General features: G+C 36.6%; 2 protein-coding genes and 1 long non-coding RNA gene across 5 annotated transcripts; 2 read left to right on the top strand and 1 right to left on the bottom strand.

Annotated features, from left to right (window-relative positions):
* Window positions 1-2,366: 2,366 nt before the first annotated feature.
* LOC118480857 lies at window positions 2,367-3,503 on the bottom strand. The gene is made up of 3 exons (XR_004863894.1): window positions 3,401-3,503; window positions 3,000-3,091; window positions 2,367-2,595 (listed from the first exon to the last, which is right to left on the bottom strand). It is a non-coding gene; the product is annotated as an uncharacterized LOC118480857 (long non-coding RNA).
* Window positions 3,504-4,688: 1,185 nt separating this feature from the next.
* Window positions 4,689-5,171, top strand: LOC110868181 (probable E3 ubiquitin-protein ligase LOG2; the record flags this gene model as incomplete). Its single annotated transcript, XM_022117289.1, has 1 exon — window positions 4,689-5,171. A coding segment is annotated over one exon (483 nt), but the record flags the coding sequence as incomplete, so codon positions are not given.
* Window positions 5,024-8,240, top strand: LOC110868180. Of its 3 annotated transcripts, XR_004863893.1 has the most exons (7): window positions 5,024-5,157; window positions 6,193-6,337; window positions 6,458-6,615; window positions 6,802-6,960; window positions 7,062-7,113; window positions 7,595-7,713; window positions 7,887-8,240. XR_004863893.1 is itself a non-coding variant. In XM_035975795.1 (6 exons), exons 2-6 carry the CDS (start codon window positions 6,296-6,298, stop codon window positions 7,889-7,891), a joined length of 483 nt encoding a protein of 160 aa, XP_035831688.1. In that variant the 5' UTR covers window positions 5,024-5,157; window positions 6,193-6,295; the 3' UTR covers window positions 7,892-8,240. The 3 variants fall into 3 exon arrangements, 2 of the variants coding, with proteins under 2 accessions (XP_035831688.1, XP_035831689.1); XM_035975795.1 differs by lacking the exon at window positions 7,062-7,113; XM_035975796.1 differs by lacking the exon at window positions 7,062-7,113 and having other exon boundaries at window positions 5,028-5,167; window positions 6,197-6,337.
* Window positions 8,241-22,666: the final 14,426 nt, after the last annotated feature.

Below are 22,666 nucleotides of genomic sequence, written 5' to 3'. Positions count from 1 at the left end.
ATTTTACTATATACTAATCATCTTAGAAAACGCCAAAACACTCAAACATCAAAGATTTCAAAAAATCGACGTTTCATTCAGATACACTATTTCCTTAGTAAAACGCCAAAAATGGCAAATATCGATTCTTGTATATTCAATATTGTTAAATGCTAAGTTACGGAGAATACATTCTTCCCTGAGGTGTTGTTATTGATGGGCAAATAACATTTTGCTGCATGAGATGGACAAATCATAAACAAAAAGTTGCTGGGGTCAGACTTATGTCATTTTTTGTGTTTTGTTATTGATGAATATTATAATGGCATGAAAAGACGAATGTCACTGATGAGTTGTTTGAAGATACATATTCAAACAAAAAAACTTATGTAATTTTGTCTTTCCCAACGGCCACAAAAACACAAGCATGACAAAGCCAAACCGCCAGTGAACATGTTTCAAAGAAGAAACAGACTAATGACAGTGAAGATTTGTAAGATGAATTGTTTCTATTTTTATTTTTTTAATTTTCTTTTTCTGTTGTTTGTTGTGTATTTTTCAACTTAGAATAAAAAAATACATTATATTTATAAAACGCCAAACAGTCATAATGCTTGTGAAACGCCATAAATGCAGTAAAACGCCAAAAAATCCCAAACTATAATAAAAGTAATTTGCAGAAGTATTATTATTAAAAGCTAAAAATGAAAAAAAAAACGCCAAAAACTACTTAAATCCATTAAAAAACGCCAAGCTTTGGGAGATGGAAAGTCTATGACCCTAAAAACTCATAAAAATCTGAACAAAAAACAGTAAAAATACACAGTAACCGAAAAGACGACTACTTTATTAAAATCATTTATTATAAATAAAATCCCGCCTAAACTACGCGCAAAAAACATCCTATAAGAGAGACGTCTCTGCACAATCAACTAATCACAAACCAAAAAACAACGCCATAATTCCTAGAAACCATTCACTTTAAAAACACCAAAAAAATAGTTAAAAAAGCCACAGATGCGGAACCTCGTTTCTTCTATATTGAGTATTGTTCTGAATGAAGTTTCACTAAATAGATTCTTCTCTGAGGTGGGTATCTCTATATGTTTTTGCTGAATGAGATGGACAAATATTCAAGAAAAAGAGACTGATGACACTGATATGTCATCATGTCACTTTGTTCTTGATAGATATATTGATGGCATGAAGGGATCAATACATTAGAGTAGGCGTTGATCTTCAACATGTCATCAAACAAGTATATATCAACACACAATAAAGGATGCAACAAAAAATAAGCATCATCTAAAGACGGGCGTTATGTAGGAAAATAAGGGTCTACATAAGGTATTCAAAAACAGGTTCAAAACGCTAAAAAGGTTAAAGTAGAAGAGGCTGATGACAGTGAAGATTTGGATGAGAAATTAGATTATAATTTTTAATTTTTTTTTCATTTTCTATTGTTTGTTATCTAATTCTCTGTTGATTATTATCTAATTCTGTACTAATAAAAAGAAATTGAGTATAAAACGCCAAAAACTACAAACACCAAAACGCCTGATAGTGTGAAAACTGAGAACGGATGCTAGCAAAGCACGATATTGCTTTAAAACCCAAAAACTCCAAACAAAGTTACTACTAGAAAATTGGGCAATTGTGACCAAACTTTGCTAACGAAAAAAAATGGTAGCAAATTTAGCCACCGATTTGTCACGGAAATGAAAATAAGTGTATTTATCATGATATGGTAGCAAAGTAGTTGCAATTTTTCCCACCTTTTTATTTTCGGTGGCAATATACGGAAAAAATACGCAAAAACACCAAAAATAAAAAGGTATTTATTAATTGTGAACATTTTATTCTAAAAATTCAAATAGACCGGGTTATTTTTTAGTGGATCGCGTTTCAAAATCAACTAGATGGAAGCACCCGCCGCGATGCGGCCGGGAGGCTTAGAAATCAAGACGTAAGCATAATCGCTATAAAGTGTTATTCAACGGTACGACGTTTATGTGTATAAACGAACTCCTTAATTGATGACATTTCGAATAGACCATCCATATGAAATATAACAAATGAAAACATAGGCAAAAATACATGCCATATGTGCAGAAATAGGTGAAGAAACATCCTTCTTCATCAAAAATCCAAATCACATCTAATTATCCTCCAACTTAACTTAATTGGAAAATGTAAAAGATCTTTAAGTGATGAAACATAGAAATAAACCTAGTGGACGTAAAAGATTTTAAGTTATGAAAATACAGACAAACCTAGTGGACATTTAGTGTTGGTTATTGTAGTTATGGTATAGGTGTGAGAATGCAACTCTACAACTGGGCTAAATACCAATGGTGATATCAAAACTCAATGCTACAGTAGCAGCCCAATGACATTCTTGTTTCTTTAGTAGCAAAAAGGAACTTTATACATCAAAACAAACCCAACTTAGCAAGGAACTAAGTGAGGCTGGAAAAAACAGCAGGGAACAAAAACAACCAGGAGACATAAAGAAAGATTCTACAAAACAAAGCCTTGGAAACTCTTCCAGTTCTCCCAAGATAAGCTTGACACTCTAGACCTATTCCTCAACAATTCTGCTGCAGGTCATACTGCCTATAAAAATAACACGCAAATAACTTAATATCTTTTTTTGCAACATTAAATGACTAACTGCTGGTATGCAATAATAAGCCAGGTAAAAGGTTTAAAGTCGAGTAACTACTTTGTTTTCCCACTCGATTAAGAGTAGGGGTTTAGCACTTTAGCTACGTGGTTTAGTTTAAATGGGTCCAGGTCGCTTTAGAGTCGAACTCCATGGACACATTTAGCTAAATAAGTTGAACCCGCTAGGTCAACCCGTTTAACCTATTCTTTAAATTCGACCCGCTAACTCATGAACACAAGTCAGTTAAGACCTCTATAATCAAGTGTTTTGAACCCTAAACTTTTGGAAAATTAAAATTTAAGAGCATGATTTAATTGTTAGTAATCTATAAAGGTTAAATTTGCATACGTACGATACTACCATGACTTCACTGTTTGGTTCAAGATACTAAAGAGACGACAAATTTTCACCAATCGAGGGCTGTAAGTCTTTATAACCGCTTATCTGCAACCATCATGTAAAATAGTTATAATAATAATATAATATATGAAAGGAAGATAAGAACAATTAAAAAGCATAGCAAGAGACAGTAGCTTCCTCAGGTGTCTAGTCATACAGAAGGACAGTTTACACAAAGTAGATATCTTATCGATTGACTTTACCAAAAAAAAAGAATTATCAAACTTGTGTGTATTTTTATTTAACTTGGCATACTTTGATAAAAGAATTTCTGCAGGTTGGAAACTTTAAAAGCTTACAAATGTAGTAAAAACATTGCAAATGTAAATGCATATAATTAAACTAAAGTGTTACCCTTTCGCTATGTTTTCCAGGTCCTATCCGGATATATTTGCAACCTGGGCTAACCCGACCGCCATCTTTCCACTTCCTTAATATCTTTAATTGATGACATTTCAAACCCTGTTTAGAAGAATTTAAAAAACATAAATTTAACTATGTTCTAATATTGGCGTGACTATGTTCAGAAGCATTACCACTGCTGATTATGTTGAATGATTTCTACTAATCTTCCAAATTCCCACGTACTGACCTAAATTACCAAGGATTACTGGATTATAAGCCGAACACATGAGTAACAATGAAGATCACAAGTTAATCATGTAAATGTTATTCCTTTCAAAGAGAAACCTTTCTTCACAAAACAACCAATGATTTCACCAACCTAAACAAAATCAAACACAATCACAACCCTAGTATAATATAATATTAACAAATTATAACACACCTGAGAGAGTGAGAGAGATTTGGAGTGGTGGACGGCTGCAAAAGTGGCGCGTAGACGGCGCTGCAGCGGTGGACGGTCGGAGGTGGAAACGGTTGCCGGCTGTACACCGGAGAGGATTGAGGCAGGGTATCTGATGAAAGTTATGCGTTGACGCTTTTCGTATCTTACTTCAACCCTAGCTCTCCACTACCAACACAACCCCAATCGGAACCCTAAACTACCCAACCACTACCCTCACCGTCGGCCTTCCAACTATTACAGCCAACAACTGCACCGGCTCTTTCTGTCTCTAATACCAACTATTCTTTCTCTCTTTCAAATTTTCGTTCTCTGTTGCGACGTGTACTTGAGGCAGAGAGGAGGTAGACACGTTGCTCACACATGCCGGAGCCGAATGGCCGGTAGGAGGCAATGGACAAGCACCTTCACCATCGCACTTCTCTCTAACTCTAACTCTGTCTCTATCTCTCTCTAGGGTTTGTATAGGTAAAATGAAAACAAAAGAAGAAAAAAGGTAGATGTGGCAGGAGATAGCAAAATCGTGCATCAACAATTTGTACGTACAACATCACAAAGCATAAACCACAAACTAAGCACAATATACAACCTCTTATGCCTAGAAATGTTAAAAATTAGAGTATTATATAATTCTTCACAACACACTCACCAACTCTCTCTCTCTCTATTCTTCACAAAAAGCACACAAACCACCCCCCCCCCCCCCCACCCCCACCATTTTTGATCTTTCTTTTCTTCTTGATTTTACAATTTTTGATCTTGATAAAAAACAGAGCTAACCCATATCATGATTTCTCAATGCTTCTTATTCCCCATCTCAATTTTTTATCTTGATAAAAAAACAGAGCTAACCCGGCGAAGACACAGCGGCAGCAGAGGTGGAACCACCCTGCACCACCACCGCCGCAACCACCACAGCCGGAGATCAACGCCAATCGATACGTATTCGCCGCAGCCACACCCTACCCTTCCCAATACCCTAACCCTAACCCTAATGCATCTGCCCCTCATCCCACTTATTACCAATACCCCACCGGAGCATACTACCCGCCGCCGCCGCCGGCAGCACCGTTACCTGCTCCGTACGATCACCACCACCGTGTGCCGGTGGACCCTGCCGCTCAGGCGATGGTGGGTGGGAGGTACCCTTGTGGGCCTGCGATGCACTCGCCTACACCTTATGTTGATCACCAAAAGGCGGTTACTATTAGGAATGATGTTAATCTCAAGAAAGAAACTTTGAAAGTTGAACCTGATGAACAACACCCTGGGAAGTTTCTTGTTGTTTTTACTTATGATGCCACTGTTGCTGGCAGGTAAAATTTTCATTATTTGTTTTGACTTTTTGTCAACATTTTCTTGATCGTGTATTATGAGTATGGATTGACTGGGATGGTTGTGTGGTTTGGATTTACTTTGACTGGTTTATTGATCTATTTTTGTGTCATGACTGACTTTTGGCCTACAAAGGGATAATTCCATTATATGCTTTGTTAGTGGATGGTTTGATGAAGTAGTTATCAGTTTTAGGATAATATGCAATCTAGCTTGTTCTTTGTGCTTTGTTGACATAGAGAGATAAAAGGGGACCAATAGAAGAGGGTGATGTGTTATTTCCACTTCATTTGAATCATATATCAAATTGTCATCAAGTGAATAAGTGATCAAGCTTTAGTTAAAAAGTTAATAGTTATAAGTGCGACTAGAATACGGTCTCCCATTAGAATTTTGTTGTTGCTAATGTAAACTGAGGTGTGTCTGAACTTCGTTTTTGCTCGTCTTTTGAGTATGGTCTCGATGATGACAACTTTACTTTAACATGGTGAGAAGCGAGAACTTTTTTTTTAATAAATATCACAAATATTTAAGAAAATATGAATTGGGTAAGATTTAGTCGAAGTATATTGTTTAAGCCAAGGACCGACTTAGTGTTGTATCAAATAGAAGTATGTTTGACTTTTTGCAGGTCTGTTATGAACTTTGTGGCGTTTAGTGGAAGTGATTTAGAGTTTTTATAGACATAAAACAATGAAAAAGCGAAGTAATAAGACAATGGTTTTAGATAAGTCAATTTATTTTACATGGAATTATTGCTAAGCCTCTCGATGTAACACGATCCCTTATAAGTCGTGACCCTAATCTTGTTTCAGTAGAGTAGGGCTATTCTTTTTACCTGATTCCCGAAACTGACTTAGAGCCAACCCCAATGAACCCAAACCCGAATACGCTTAAACCCGAAAGAGTTTATATGGTTCAATATTCAGGTTAGGATAGTTTGTATGTTATGCACTATAGCTGTTTCTGGTTCAATATCTCATTTTATGAATATCAATTGTCAATCGCAGTATGCTGACCGCTTACCAATTGGATTAGAGAAAGTGATCCGGACAGTTTCTCCTGAAATCGTAAATCGATTATACACAAAATGGTACAATTTGCAGAATATGGCTGTCATTGTTGTTGTTGGAGACTTTTCTGATACGAAGGTCAGTATAATATTAATATAAATGCTTGCCTATAATAGCTGACAAATTTGTTAGCGTTAACTTTCAATCATTGCTATATGATATCAACAGTCAACCTTTTTCTCCCTTTCTTTCTGGCAGAGTGTTGTCGATTTAATAAAGACCCACTTTGGTAGTAAAGTATTCGCCACTGATTACGTGGATATACCTAGATTTCTAGTCCCATCTCACGAGGAGCCTCGTATTTCATGTTTTATGGAATCTGAAGCTGCTGGGGTTAGTGTTATACAGTTTCCAATGTAATATATCTGTATATAACTATATAGCTGAGATAGATTACGGTTATTGGTGTATGAGTAGCACATGAACATGTTTTGTGAATATAACTTCTTGTTCTTGTTACAGTCAGCAGTCATAATCAGCTGCAAATCACTTAGAGTTATTTTCACTATTTCACTTAATTTACGAGGTTTTTGTATCTGCAGAAACTGTAGTCTCATTACAGGGGAATATAATTTTAAAATCTGTAAACTATGGTGTCAAGTTCTAAGAGTTTCTTGCAAGCCGGTGTGGTGGTTTAGTGAACACACTTTGTCTCTAATCAAAATAATTTTACAGTTTCATCATCGATTCGTAATAACCAGGTAAGTGAACTTAAATCCTTTTGTTGTTAATACACATTTACGGTATAGACTCTGCCTGATAAAAAAGAGACAAAATATGAAAACACTAATATAGCATTTAGTTATGCTAGTGGGTTCGTCACTTTGAAGATGGCACCTGGGAATACATCAATGGTAAGTCTTTGAAGACTCAGCTATGCCATAAGCATAGTCTACTACTATATGGCTTCCATATATGCCCAAGATTTAAATAATTAGTAATTTAGTATACTTAAGAATATTATAATTAATACATAATGTCACATTTCCCAAATGGAAGTTTTTGTTTTTAAGGGTGAATATGTCATTTTTTATTCGGAATATTTTGCATGAGATAGTTAACTTCTAACTTAACTATGTTCAAATTCATTATAATTTGTTGAAAAGCAAAATTTCCTTTTTTTCTCATACTCAAGTTTCTTTAAAATTTACATTCTGCATATCTAGAAATTCAACAATATATGGACAACTATATGTTTGCAAGTCGAGCACTATTTATTTCCTTGCAGATATAACTTTTTTTATTATTGAATCGTTTTTGCTAGTGTTTTATGGCGAGTGGAAGAAGTTTCTTTTGGCTTATGTTTTTTAACACCAAAGCTTGTTACTTTCGCAGCGAAATTTCTCTCATTACTAGATCCAGGCGACTTTTATTTAGGATGATCCAATTACCAAATAACGGTCGGTCACACACAAGATATTTTCATGGACGAGAAATATTCCAAGAATTTGTCGGTACATGATATATTTTTTATATATTTCATCAAGATAATTTGGCATTTTATTTAAGAATCGATTTGGGTTATGTAACTTTCAATTGGATTTTTTACTTCCTCAACCAACTTGACCCGTTATGTATTTTTTTTTTAATTCTGACTTCTTGATTTTATTCATTGGTTGTTTTGTAGATTGAAAAGTTGAAGTTGCTTAGTTATCAAGGAGCTCGTTAAGGAAAAAAGATGAAGAAATAGAAAGGTTAGATGGAATTATTGCGGTGCTTATGGCTGAAATAAAAAAAGAAGATAATGTGGATGAAGATGCTATGCTCAATAGAATGTCACAAATTTAAGCTATGTTAACAGCTACGGTTCGAAGATAATTTTGGTTATTTGATTGTTTTGATTGTTTCGATGTTTTGAATGTTTCGATAATTTTGGTTATTTGATGTTTTAGTTAGAATTTTTATTAAAATGTTGTATATGATTTTGAAACTGGGAAAATTGAAATAGAAATGTTTTATATAATTTTGGGATGTTGTAACTTTATTGGAGTATTGTATAATTATGTAATTTTACTTAAGTGTCATTTGATTAAAAATCCTCTGTAAAAACAAAAAAATGTGAGCGGGTAAATATGTATGGTGGCAAAAATCAATGCGGTCACTAAATGGTAGCAAATATTTAATAAGTATTCAATGTAAGCGGTTGCTAAATGGTGGCAAAAAAACCATGGCAACTTGGTAACAAAAGGCACGGTCGCAACCCTGTAACAAATATAGGGCGGTCACAAATATTTTTGACCATTTTTGTGGTGGCAAAAATATGGTAGCAAAATACAAAAGTGGTGGCAATTTGGTGACATCTGGGGTGTTTTTGCCACCGTATTTTCGGTTGCAAAATGGTAGCAATAGGGCAATTGTGATCGTTTTGCTACCGAAAATACCGTGACAAAAACCATGTTTCAACACTAATTCAGATGAAAATTGAATGAAACAGTAATTGCTAAACCATAAAATGAAGAGACGGTAACATTATTGCCAAACATTTATTATATTAAAAGTCACTACATGGAAAATTGAATTTATTTATCTTTTCAAAACGCCATAATTGCCTGTTACATTATAGACTTGTATCCTACTTGATATAATAAACATCAAGAAAATTAATGATGTTTTTTACAATATAGGCATGCATCCTGATCTAAAAACAATAAAAACGCCAAAACATACTTAAAACACCAAAATATTTACTATGATCTTGATCTAAAAACAATAAAAACGCCGCGTATTTATTAAACACCAAAAAATGGAAACGGGATGTGACACGCGTTTAAAGAAAGAAATATGAAAGGACAAAAAAGCCCATGTGCCCTTCTCTATGCCACGTAACACGTGTTGGGCCAGAATGCGTACTCACCGTTCTCACACTTTTGAGCGTTTTCTCCTGATCCCGTTTCTCTCTCTCTCTCTCTCTCTCTCTCTATATATATATATATATATATATATATATATATATATATATATATATATATATATATATATATATATATATATTGTAAAAATACACTTTAAATACAAGGAATGTACATATACACGAATACATACGGCATACCTACACGTATAAATACGGTATATCTACACATATAAATACGGTATACCTACACGTATAGTACAGTGTACCCACACGTATAAATATGATACACCCACGCGTATAAATATGGTATACCTACACGTATAAATACGGTATACCTACATGTATAATATGGTATACCTACACGTTAAATACGGGATACGTACACGTATAAAATACGCAAATACAAAGTAAGGTACTCACACTTGTTGAAGTGTATTCTCAAAAAGATACTGTACACGGACATCAACGTATTCACGATGTTAAGAATAAATATTTTAAACACTTTTATCTATAAGAAGTATACAGTTATACTTGCGAAACAATTATACATTCTTGACTTGAACATATTCTCACAAGTGAACGAGGTTCACTAAATTTAAAAATATATATTTGAAAAATATATATATCACTCAGAACCAAGTAAGCCGTGTGGATCACGGAGACTCTCACTTATGATCGTGCGAGGCATAAAGACTCACGAAGGGCGAGGCCCGTTCGTACACACATGAAATGCAAAGTATATATATATATATATATATATATATATATATATATATATATATATAAACGGGATCAGGAGAAAATGGCCAAAAGTGTGAGAACGGTGAGAACGCATCCTGGCCTAACACGTGTCACGCGACATAGAGAAGGGTGGAAGGGCTTTTTTGTCCTTTCATATTCTTTTTTTAAACGCGTGTCACATCACCTTTCCATTTTTTGGCGTTTAACAAATACGCGGCGTTCTTATTGTTTTTAGATCAGGATCATAGTAAATATTTTGGCGTCTTAACTAAGTATGGCTTTGATTGTTGTGCCAAGTAGGATGCATGCCTATAATGTAAAAAACATCAGTTTTCTTGATGTTTATATTTTTTTCTATCAAGTGTTGTGCCATGTTGGATGCAGGCCTAAAATGTGACAGGCAATTATGGCGTTTTGAAAAGATAAATAAATTCAATTTTCCATGTAGTGGTTTTTAATATAATAAATGTTTGGCAATAATGTTACCGTCTCTTCCATTTACTGTTTTGCAATTATTGTTTCGTTCAATTTCATCTATCAATTAGTGTTGCTTTTTCCGGTAATACTTTGTTTGGCGTTGTTTGGCGTTTTATATAGCAACAATGTGCTTGCTAGCATCCGTTCTTATAGTTTTCACCCTATCAGGCGTTTTGGTGTTTGTAGTTTTAGGCGTTTTTTACTCAATTTTTTTATTAGTAGAGAATTAGATAATAAACAACAGAGAATTAGATAACAAACAATAGAAAACGAAAAAAAAAATAAAAATTATAATCTAATTTCTCATCCAAATCTTCACTGTCATCAGCCTCTTCTACTTTAATCTTTTTGACGTTTTGAACCTGTTTTGAATACCTTATGTAGATCCTTATTTTCCTACATAACGCCCGTCTTTAGAAGATGCTTATTTTTTATGGCATCATTTATTGTGGTTTGATATATTTTTTGTGGCATCCTTTATTGTGGTTTGATATATTTTTTGTGGCATCCTTTATTATGGCGTTTCAGGTTCGGGGGGGGGGGGGGTTGTTTTTATGTCTGAGATGTTTTGTTTATATAGGGATGTGCTTTGGCCCGTAATGGCGTTTTATTAATTAGTTTGGCGTTTTGGTATAGAAGTGTAAAGACCCTTTTACCTTTAATGAAGCGCGTCCACTTAATAGAATTGGTGTTATTTACGAAAACGCCACCGCGCCAATCTAGTCCATAGATTGTTTTGATCGGACGATCCATAAGCGTTCTCACCGTTCTCACACTTTCCACTGTTTTCTCTAAACCCTGACCCTATATATATATAGGGAGGGGCTCATGCGAGAACCACCCTTATTGTGAGAACCGCGAGAACCAATGTGAACACAACCTAAAATAGCTAAAAAAACCAACCCCCACCCCTCCCCCCCCCCCCCCCAAAAAAAAATAACCTAAACCCCCCCTCCCCCACCCCCAAAAACCTAAACCCCTTCCCCCCCCCCCCCAAGCTAAAATGATAAAAACTAAACCCCCAAAAAACCTAAAAAAATCTAAAAAAAATCTAAAAAAATCAAAAAAAATCTAGATTTTTTTTTAATATTTTTTATGCTCAAATCGCTACTTTTAGTGGCAAAAAAAATTTTTTTTGTTTAAATTTTTTTTTGGCTTCGAAAAGTAGCGATTTTTATATAAAAAATATTATAAAAAAAAATTTGTGTGATTTTTAGCTATTTTTAGGCATTTTTTGTTGTGTTCACATTGGTTCTCGCGGTTCTCGCAATAAGAGGTGGTTCTCGCATGATCTTCTCCCTATATATATATATATATATATATATATATAGGGGACCGCTAAAATGAGAACCACCTCGAGTTGTATGAATCGTGAGAACTACACCGTACGGGGCGAGGTGGACCAAATTTTTTTTTCATAAACGTAGATGCGTGTATTATAAACGCATTTGTAAAAAAAATCAAAAAAATGTCGTGTGTGTAGTTTTGAGCACCACAAGTTTGTGCTTACGGGATACCGTAAATCTTACCGGAAAATTTACGGTAACCGTAAACACAAACTTGTGATGCTCAAAACTACACACACGACATTTTTTTTTTGAATTTTTTTTACAAATGTGTTTATAATACACGCATCTAAGTTTATGAAAAAAATTTTGATCCAACTCGCCCCGGATCAAGTAGTTCTCACGGTTCTTACAACTGGAGGTGGTTCTTATTTTAGCGCAATTCTATATATATATATATATATATATATATACATGAAAACAAATGCCAACATGTTACTAACAATACACAAGTGTTCCAAAAGTAAAACGAATATAATAACATTCAAGATGAGCAACGAGTAGGAGGTCTAGAAGAGACCAAAGTGCCTAATGAGGTAGAACACTTGTAAGTTGACTCACACATTTGGAAACCCGTTGCTTGTACTATCTCTCTCTAGACGCAAAGTTGTGAGTTCATGTCCCCCTTTTCTCTTAAATGTTTTCTATTTTATAACTCTCGGGGGGAAATACATGTCTCGATGGTATGGTTTAGCTAGGGAATGAACTGTTAGACCATGTGTGAATAGGGTCTCTCTTAAGCGCCATTAATCTTGTATAAGACTGGGGAGCAAGAGTGATAGATCTATCAAGTGTAGCGAGCCCCACTCATGGGTCCTTGTGTGGCCGCATGTAGTGCTTTTATTGTCCCAACCGGGTGGACCGGAGGAAATTTTCTAAGGTTGAGTGCTTCCTATGTCGGCACACATATTAATGTCCTTGCAAAACATTAATGATCTGTTCATAGACGCTTTACATACCACATTGTTATATACGAACTCTCAGATGTTTTAAGATTTAATTGGAGCTCACACAAAATACATGAACTCGCCAACTTTTGTTGATGTTTTCAAAACTTACATGTATTTTAGGTAAATGATTGGATCTTGGTGCTGTCGATTCACAAGAAGCTTTTGGTTTATCAAGTTAACGATGTCATCCTTTTGAAGGGGTTTGTTCCATATATTTCATCTTCAATGGGATATAAGAAGCAAAGCCTTAAATTTCTAAATTATGTCAAGAGTTAAATGCTCGGATAGTCCCTGTGGTTTGGTCGTTTTTCAACTTTAGTCCCTAACTTTCTAACATTACCTCTATAGTCCCCAACTTTTTCAATTTTGTTCCCGGATAGTCCTTGGAATGGATGTCAGTTAGTTTGTCCAGTTAAATATGTATGAAATGACTAAAGTACCCTTACTAGTTAAATATAATAAATTAAAGCATTAAAATAAATATTATTTTTATAGGCCCACCTTCATTACCCTAACCCAACCCCAATTCCACACAACTTCAATAGCCAATTTCGAAACATCTTGACCACCACCATCTGCAGCTGCATTTGCAGAATCTTGAAGCAAACCTTGAAGGTGCCGAATGGTGATCTTGACTTTGAATTTGTTGGATGATTGTGGTGGAAGTAGCCTCCATTTCATCCTACCCACTACCATTTTGTTGGAGTTTTGATGTGTGTGAGCTTCTGTTTTTATTTTTGTGTTCAACTGAAATTGTTAATTAGGTAAGGGGAAATGAAAGATTTTTGAAAAGTAGTTAGAGAGAGAGAGAGATGAAGGTGATTTTAGAGGGAGAGATTCTTATATGTATATGTATATCTAGAGAGAGAGAACACAGAACGAGCTCATTTGAATCAATTTCTCATTGAGACTCTGTGGTCAAAGCTGTGATCTTGATCCTCTAGCAAGACACAACGTTGAATTTGGTGATTACAGGTTTGATTAGAGACCAAAATGAACTAAAAGGACAAATTTACCCCTAGCAAGTGGTTTTGAGGGGCCTGGTGGTGAATAGAGATGCTTGAATGACTTTAGTCACACAGTTTACTTTAATCCAACTGGGGCCTATTTCCTTACGTGTAAATATGATGGATGGATCTGTATATTTTTGTTGTGTTACAGTTTTGAAATAAAGTTCGTAAACACTGATGATGGAGGCGATGCTGGTTTTGGCAGTGATGGTGGTAGTGGCGGCTGAGAGGTGATGGCCACTGTGGAGGTGGAGGTGATGGTGGTTGTGGTGATGGTTTTTCAAAGGAGGAGGGAGAGAGAGTAGAAAGACAAAGGGAGAGAGTAGAGAGAGATATGTGGCTGGTATTATATATAATACTTAATTATTTCATTTTGTTTTACTTAAGGGCATTATAGTCATTTTACACCAACTTAACTGATAAAACTAACAACCATCCACACCAGGGACTAACCGAGAACTAAATTGAAAAAGTTGAGGACTATAGAGGTAATTTTAAAAAGTTAGGGACTAAAGGTGAAAAAATGCCAAACCACAGGGACTATCCGGGCATTTAACTCTTATGTCAAACTAGTCTTTTGTAAAAACTTATAACTTACGTTGTCTTGTTTTGTAAACAGCTTATGGTGTGTATTTCTTAATTATGTTAATGGATGAACATTGTATGTTTTTAATCATGTAGTCTACTTATATCGTATGCGATGAAAATTAATCAAGTTCACACCGTGCACTTCCGCTATCGAATGGGTGTGACATATAATGTTCATATTATATAGTCGAAGACGTCCGTAACGCGCGTAGGTCCGTAACGAGCATCAAAACCTAAGATGTTGTATATATAGATTATTTATATATTTAATCGAAATCGTCCATAACGCGATCAAGGGGCGGGGCCCTCAAGCACCACTCAGGATCCATAGGTTTAGGATCGTTGTACTTTTCTTGTATTTTGACGGTTTATGTATTTTGAACGATGTCCTGTGTATGTACAAACTTATTATGTAATTAAATTTGCAGTTTCAGTTTATTTGTATTTGTGATTGTTTATTTTAACTGTTTAGATTGGTATGCTTGGTTATGTACAATCTATAATACGATATTAAGTTAAAAATGTGATACGATACGACACGATACGCTATAATACGATACTTGACCATATAAAAATAATAAAGATGTGATACGATACGATACGATACGACACGATATGCTATAATACGATATTAAGTTAAAAATGTAATATGATACGACACGATACGATACACTATAATACGATACTTAATGAAACAAAAATAATAAAGATGTGATGCGATACCATACGACACGACACGCTATAATATGATACTTAACGATATAAAAATAATAAAGATGTGATACGATACGACATGATACACTATAATACGATATTAAGTTAAAAATGTTATACGACACGATACGCTATAATACGATACTTAACGATATAAAAATAATAAAGATGTGATACAATACGACACGATATGCGATAATACGATATTAAGTTAAAAATGTGATACAATACGACACGATACGCCAAGACAATGCATTATATTGATTAATTTGTAATTTTTAACGAATAATAACTTATTTGTAAAAATACATAAAAATATGCTAAGATACGTCAACGTACGTTAAAATACGCAGAAATATGCGAAAATATGCTTAAAAACTCTAAAATACGTGGGCCCTATTGTTGGATTTGTGACTCCATAGGACTTACTTGAATCGTCTCGGATGTAATAACAGTATGGTTAGTGGATGTAAATTGCTGGGGGTAACAGTACGATTTCAACAAATCTTTTCAACAATCAGTAAGCAAATGCACAACGGTTCTCCAATTCCAGATCAGTAATGTAAGGAGAAGCGTTGAGATAACGGACATCCATCATGCTCAAAAAGAAAACTTGTGTTTCCCATAGCTACCATTCCCATAGTTACAAACGATTGCGTATTTCCCATAGCCACTGTTCCCATAGTAAAAAACGGTTGCGGTTTGTAATTCCTGGTTGTACCGCGAGTGTTGAAGACGGTTGGTTAATTTTGTCGTGTTCCGATCTCATCCTTCTTATCTAGTTCACAATCAAATCAACTCATCCTCCGATTTAAGCAGCGTGTTCCGATTAGTGTACAGTGTTCATTGGCTCAATACAAATACATAGACAACAAACAAGATCTAGTACAATTAGCGGCAAACTTGTTACAAACCTTACAAACTGCGGAGAACTTGTTTGCGTTATCCTTCTTGGTGAAAGATGGTCGGTTTTTAATATTATCATTTAACACGTGACCCAAAATTGATTTCTGAGAACGTGTAATCCAGAGGTTGGTCTCGGGTGGGCATAAGATCCGTGGGCCCTATTGTCAGATCTGTGACTCCATGGAAGATGTGATTAAGGTAAATGTGTCGTAAAGTTGCATCTTTTAGAGACAGACCTTTAAGTACGGATCCTACAGCTGCATTTGGAACAAGAAGTCCAACAATTCGTTTATTATCAGTTATTGTCTCAACAATATGAATGCACACAACGAATTTGAAAACTGTAACAGCTTATTAAAAGTTCCTTAGGCTTACGGCAACCGCACTAGTAACAAACTGGTACTGCCGGTGGCTGTTCTGGAAATTGAAGGAAAAGGACCGTGATTCTGTTTTTCAACGGGGATGTAATGCAATGATTCCCCTCAATTGAATAGACAGACACTTGCTTCATAGGACTTACTTGAATCGTCTCGGATGTAATAATAGTACGGTTAGTGGATGTAAATTGATGGGGTGTGACTGGTCAAACAATATGAATGCACGCAACGAATTTGACAACTGTGACAGCTTATTAAAAGTTCCTCGGGCTCACAGCAACCGCAATGGTAGTGTTTTTCCTCTTCTGGAGGGTTATCGTCGTCGAGAACAACGATGCAGGTGTACCACACCTATTTAGAGAGAGACCTTTAAGTACGGATCCTACAACTGCATTTGGAACAAGAAGTCCTCTATATTGGATTCGTTCATTATCTGTTGTTGTCTCAATGGCCACAACACGCAGTCGTTGATGGGCTTTGCGGGCCTGTATTCAATATAATGTTTAAACTTATCGTTATATAACTACCAAATCACACCAATTCGTTGAAACCACATATTCGTGTGTCATTGATGGGCTTTGCTTCGTAATTTTAATGAAGCAATGGAGATTGAAGGTGCCAAACAGAAACTAAATGAATTATGCAACGTTTCCGCATTTTTTTCACTGGCTTTCATTGCAAGATCTTTATCTATCATGTCATCGACCAACTGCTCATAATCCTCAACCAGCTTTGAAACCGGACGGAATCTATGAAGAAACCGTTCGATTTCACGGTGAGTGGAGAAAATAGTGTCACACCCTGGCTTTGCGGAAGCGTGGTTAATTTTGGTGTGACTTCTTAATACCATAGCTTAATCATAACAAGCTATATGAATTAAAAATATGCAAGATCATCCATTAAAAATAAAATAGTAAAACATTGTCTTAACGGGTTAACACCCAACAACCATAACTTGTCTAAACATTACAAATGCAAACTTAAAGTAAACATGGTTCAGGGACTGTGACTTGTCCAGGAAAGAGTCACAAGTCTCGAACCCTGGATGACCTCGGGCCTAATGCAGCGGAAAACAAGCCATACCGCGCCAGATCGTTAGTTTCCTGAAATACATGTAAGTTGAAAAATCAACAATAATGTTGAGCGAGTTCATGCGAAAGTGCGTAAACAAACCTTTATCTTTATCAAAAACCTGGTATGTAGCAAATAAGGAAACAGAGATCACCAATGGTTTGCAAGGCCATTGATATGTGTGAAGTGCAAGTAGGGATGACTCAAACCTAGCGGATTTATGCGTCGGGCACTAAGTCACCCCGAGGTCCGTTATGCTGGACCTGGGGCTGGGCTCGCTACACCCAGATAGATCTACCGCTCCTGTCCCTCGGTCCTACTACGAGGATTAATGGCCTCAAGTTGTGCCTACCCACTCACATGATCTAAGAAGTAACCCTCCTTACGCTAAGCATACCATGTATAAACATATTCATAATCATTGTAACATGTATTTCACCCCCGCAGTTTATAAAACTGAAAACAGTTAAGAGAAAAGGGGGACATGAACTCACAGTGAGTGCGTCACAATACCAAGTAATCCAAATATCCAACTGCTGCGCAACGACCTACATGTGCTAATTCTATTAGACGGATGGCCGTGTCTTAGCTTTATAGTTTACATTTTCGGGAAACAGTTAGACAACCGTTCCGCGTATATACTTGGTAGAAAATCTGCTTCCCAAGGATGGGGGATTTAATACATGCGTGTTTATAATATTAAGTCTCACTTAATATATTTTATTTCTCATTCCAAAATATAATTATTTTTCTCAAAAATAATATATTTTCTCTTTACATAATACTTTCCAAAATAATACGTTGACAATATCCGCATTTATGAATATTTCCGTATAAGGCGTAAGTTACGTTTTGGCGATTTAGTGGTAATAGTAATTACCGTTGTAACTTATATGTTTGTCGTATAAGCGTTTGTATTATTTTGGGTTCGACAAAGTTAGTAAATATTATTTTTACTCTAAAAATAATATTTATACATTTTCACAAAATAATCATAAACAGTGTTGTGAAAAATATATTTATCGAATAAATATTTATCACGTTTAGTTTTTGTGAAAATCCCACCTCCGATTATTTAATAAATAAAGTCATGGCGAAATATATTTTGAAAACATTTCAAAGATAACTCTAACACTTGTAAATAATTCTAAGTGTTAGATTTTAGAAAAATTTCGCCAGAGTTTCCCCTGTAACTGGAGGTGGCCACGCTATCAAACGTATCATTTTCTTTTTCAAAATCACTTCAACAATTTCCTTTAAATCAACCAATCAATTTCCAACACATTAAACAAGTTTCAACAAATCAAACTTGTAGACTAGTATGTAAAATCGCATTATTACATGAACTTGTAATTTTTCCGAAAACTATAGTGTAGATCACCTTATATTTAGTGGATCTACGTATAAAATAGTTTAGTCTTGCAAAAACCCCGTTTTTGGAACAAATCATTCTTTACAACTTCCCGACAACTTTTATAAAAATTGTTATTTTGTCGGATCTTTCGTTTCACAAGTGTTTATACACTTGTAGTTTATAAAAATCATATTTGTTAGCATGTTATCCAACTTTTATAAAACATGATTTTCTCGACAACTGGTTCTACGAATGTACCACTTGTACATACGTAGATCGGCTCGTTATAAATACTATTTTTCATGTCCAAAACACTTTTACACAAGTTCATGTTTCCCGTGTGGTGGAGTTTCACCTTTTAACCCTTGTACCGCTAGAAACAAGCTTATGTTAAGATACATGATCTTAACAAAGTCGGGTTAAACGATGATAAGAGCCACCACATCGTAGATCGGGTCTCTACAACCAACATATTCGAATACTACGACTTTTACACAAGACATGACCTTTTATCCAACGATATTCGAGTTTTAGTAGACTTTTTAGATTCAAAAGATGGGTTACCGACTTTTAACCGTTAAAAATCCTTTTAACCACTTTAGATACTATCAAGAACAAGTTTTAAATGTTATACCTCTAGCTCGGGGCTAGGGAAGAATCTAGTCGAAAATGGCGTGGATAAAAGCAAATGAACGTGGTCCTTCAACTTCCGCTTGCTTCAAGCTTCTTCGTACGTGATCCCCGACACTTGTGTGAGCTTGAAATGGCAAGACAAGAACTCGACAATGGATGTGTGGGTGTGGGTAGTCTCGGCCGAGAGGGAGAGAGCAAGAGGGAGAGAGAGTTGAGTGAAATTTGTGTGTAAATCTTGTGTGTTATGTGGTGATTTTATAGACAAAAATTTTGATTATCGTCGATCGGTTACAATGTCGTCTAGATATCCACAATCACAAATAAAATATTCAAAAGTTGTACCCTTAGTTACAAAGGGACCAAACCGGCCCAAGGGGGGGGGTCACCCGGTTGGATCTTGATTGTTTAGTTAGAGTTCAGTTTGGTTAAGTCGGTTACTTTTAGAGTTTAACCCCGTTAGTTGCGTGACGCGTTATAAAGCGGGTGTTAGGGTAATCAGGGACCCTAACTGGCTCAGAAAAATACCAATAATATTTCTGGAAATATTTTTATGTTCCGGGTATCGTCCGGTTGTTCGGTCGGATAGTAATCCGTTAAAGTGCTTAAGTAATCTTTTAAGCGTCGTAAATAATATTTTTAGCGACACAATTTATTCTGCAAAGTGTCAGGAATATTTCCTCATGTTTTGGCACTTTATCAATTAGCTAGAAGCTAGTGTGTTGATAAAAGTGCTGTGTTTCGTGCTTAGAGTACGTTTTAGGCACATCCAATCTCTGTATCTTATTCCTAGAGACGCAATTTAACAACCCTTGTATCCCTACACACACTATGGGTGTAGTAAAATATTTCTGGCTCATTCAGGCCTTTAGAGGCAGTGTTTGCCTGATGCTGGCTATATCAGCATGTTCAATAGGTTATCCGTCCAAATGCTACTGTGCTTTTGTGCATCATGTTTGTCACTAGAGTTCAGTAAGTAATAATGTAGTGACGGAAAAATCAAAGTATGATTCAGATATGTACAAGTATCAACAATCAAGTAGCAGTCTATCAGAAATCTCAGTTAAGCACAGTAATTAGGCAACAATTAATAGTTAATTAAGTCGTACGGATACCTGGTTTTGTGAGGGTTGTCACATTCTCCCCCCGTTAAATAAATTTCGTCCCAAAATTTTAAATTCTGCTTGTAGAAGCAGGGTTCTCAGGAAATAAGTGGGGGTATTTCTCCTTCATTCGGTCTTCACGCTCCCAGGTGAACTCAGGACCATGTCTAGCATTCCAACGAACTTTGATGAGCTTGACACTGCTCCGGCGGGTCTTGTTAACTTTCCAATCCGTGACCTCGACAGGTTCTTCAACGAAGTGGAGCGTGTCATCAACATGAATTTCGTCGGTAGGAATGGCAACGTTAACTTGGGTTGGACTTCTCTTCAGATTGGATACATGAAATGTATCGTGAACATTATTCAGTTCGGCAGGTAGATCCAACTTGTATGCTACGGTCCCAATTCTTTCCAAAACCTTGAAAGGACCAATGTAGCGCGGATTCAACTTCCCACGCTTCCCAAAGCGTGCCACACCCTTCCAGGGTGATACTTTCAACAAAACCATATCCCCAACCTCAAACTCCTGAGGTTTCCTTTTCAGATCTGCGTAGGTCTTCTGTCGGTCACGAGCCGCACTAATGCGATCTCGGATCTGCGCAATCTTATCTGTAGTTTCCTGAACTACATCGGGACCTACCAATTGTCTATCACCTGCGTCAGACCAACAGAGCGGCGACCTGCACTTGCGCCCATATAACGCTTCGAATGGCGCGGCACCAATACTGGTGTGGTAGCTGTTGTTGTATGAAAATTCAACCAGGGGTAAATGCTTATCCCAGCTACCGCCTAAATCCATCACACATGCTCTCAGCATGTCCTCCAACGTCTGAATCGTCCGCTCGCTTTGGCCGTCGGTCTGCGGGTGAAAAGCTGTGCTCATATTCAGCTTTGAGCCAAAAGCTTCCTGGAAGGATTGCCATATCCTCGATACGAACCTCCCATCTCTATCAGAAATAATCGAGAGAGGTACTCCATGGCGTGTAACAATCTCTCTCATGTAGATTTCAGCCAATTTGCTTGTGTTATCCTTCTCGCGGATAGGTAAGAAGTGTGCTGACTTTGTTAAGCGATCCACTATCACCCAGATAGTGTCATGGCCTTTTGGCGTTCTTGGCAACTTCGTAATAAAATCCATGGAGATTTCTTCCCACTTCCACTGGGGAATTTTTGGTTGCTGCAGAAGTCCCGAAGGCTTCTGGTATTCCGCCTTAACTTTGGCGCAAGTTAAACATTTGCTCACGTAAATAGCAACATCGCCTTTCATCCTAGGCCACCAGTAATAATCTTTAAGATCCTGGTACATCTTATCCGCTCCAGGGTGGATAGAGTACCGCGACTTGTGAGCTTCATCAAAAATAACTTCTCTTAAACCACCAAACAGAGGAACCCAAATCCTTTTCTCAAAACACAACGTTCCTTCCCTGTTTGGCACCAAAATCTTCTCCATCCCACGGAGATATTCTTCCTCAAGGTTTCCCTCCTTGAGAGCTTCCTTCTGTGCTGCACGAACGCGCGAGGAAAGGTCGGTTTGAATTATCATTTCCATAGCCCTAACCCTTATGGGCTTGATTCTCTCTTTACGACTTAGGGCATCGGCGACCACATTTGCCTTCCCTGGATGATACTTGATCTCGCAGTCGTAATCGTTCAACAACTCGACCCATCGCCTTTGCCTCATGTTCAACTCCTTCTGGTTGAATATATGCTGGAGGCTCTTGTGATCTGTGAAGATCGTACACTTTGTACCGTAAAGGTAGTGTCTCCAGATCTTCAAAGCGAAAACCACTGCGCCAAGCTCCAAATCATGAGTGGTATAGTTCTTTTCATGCACCTTCAGTTGGCGTGATGCGTAGGCGATAACCTTTTGACGTTGCATCAACACACAACCCAATCCTTGACGCGATGCGTCGCAATATACCACGAAATCGTCAGTGCCTTCTGGTAGAGCTAAGATTGGCGCGTTGCAAAGCTTATCCTTCAGCATCTGAAACGCCTCATCCTGTTTGATTCCCCAATCAAACTTCTTATCTTTCTGCGTGAGGAGTGTCAATGGTTGAGCGATCTTTGAAAAGTTCTCGATGAACCTTCGATAATAGCCAGCCAAACCCAAGAATTGCCGAATCTCAGTTGGCGTCTTTGGCATTTCCCAATCTTTGATCGCCTCGATCTTGGTTGGATCCACGTGGATTCCATCTCCGTTCACCACGTGCCCAAGGAATTGCACTTCACGTAGCCAAAACTCACACTTAGAGAACTTGGCGTACAATTGTTCCTTCTTCAGCAGCT

Source organism: Helianthus annuus, chromosome 8, assembly GCF_002127325.2.
Source record: "Helianthus annuus cultivar XRQ/B chromosome 8, HanXRQr2.0-SUNRISE, whole genome shotgun sequence".
Lineage (NCBI taxonomy): Eukaryota > Viridiplantae > Streptophyta > Magnoliopsida > Asterales > Asteraceae > Helianthus > Helianthus annuus.
Note: the sequence above shows the minus strand (reverse complement) of the source record. Positions and strands in the feature narration are given on the sequence as shown.

What these genes read in the sequence shown, in the direction of transcription:
- LOC110868180 (XM_035975795.1), top strand. Translation starts at nt 6,296, where the DNA reads ATGGCTGTCATTGTTGTTGTTGGAGACTTTTCTGATACGAAG. An exon ending in GAGACTTTTCTGATACGAAG is followed by an intron (nt 6,338 to 6,457) that starts GTCAGTATAATA and finishes TCTTTCTGGCAG; the next exon opens with AGTGTTGTCGATTTAATAAA. An exon ending in AGTGTTATACAGTTTCCAAT is followed by an intron (nt 6,616 to 6,801) that starts GTAATATATCTG and finishes TTGTATCTGCAG; the next exon opens with AAACTGTAGTCTCATTACAG.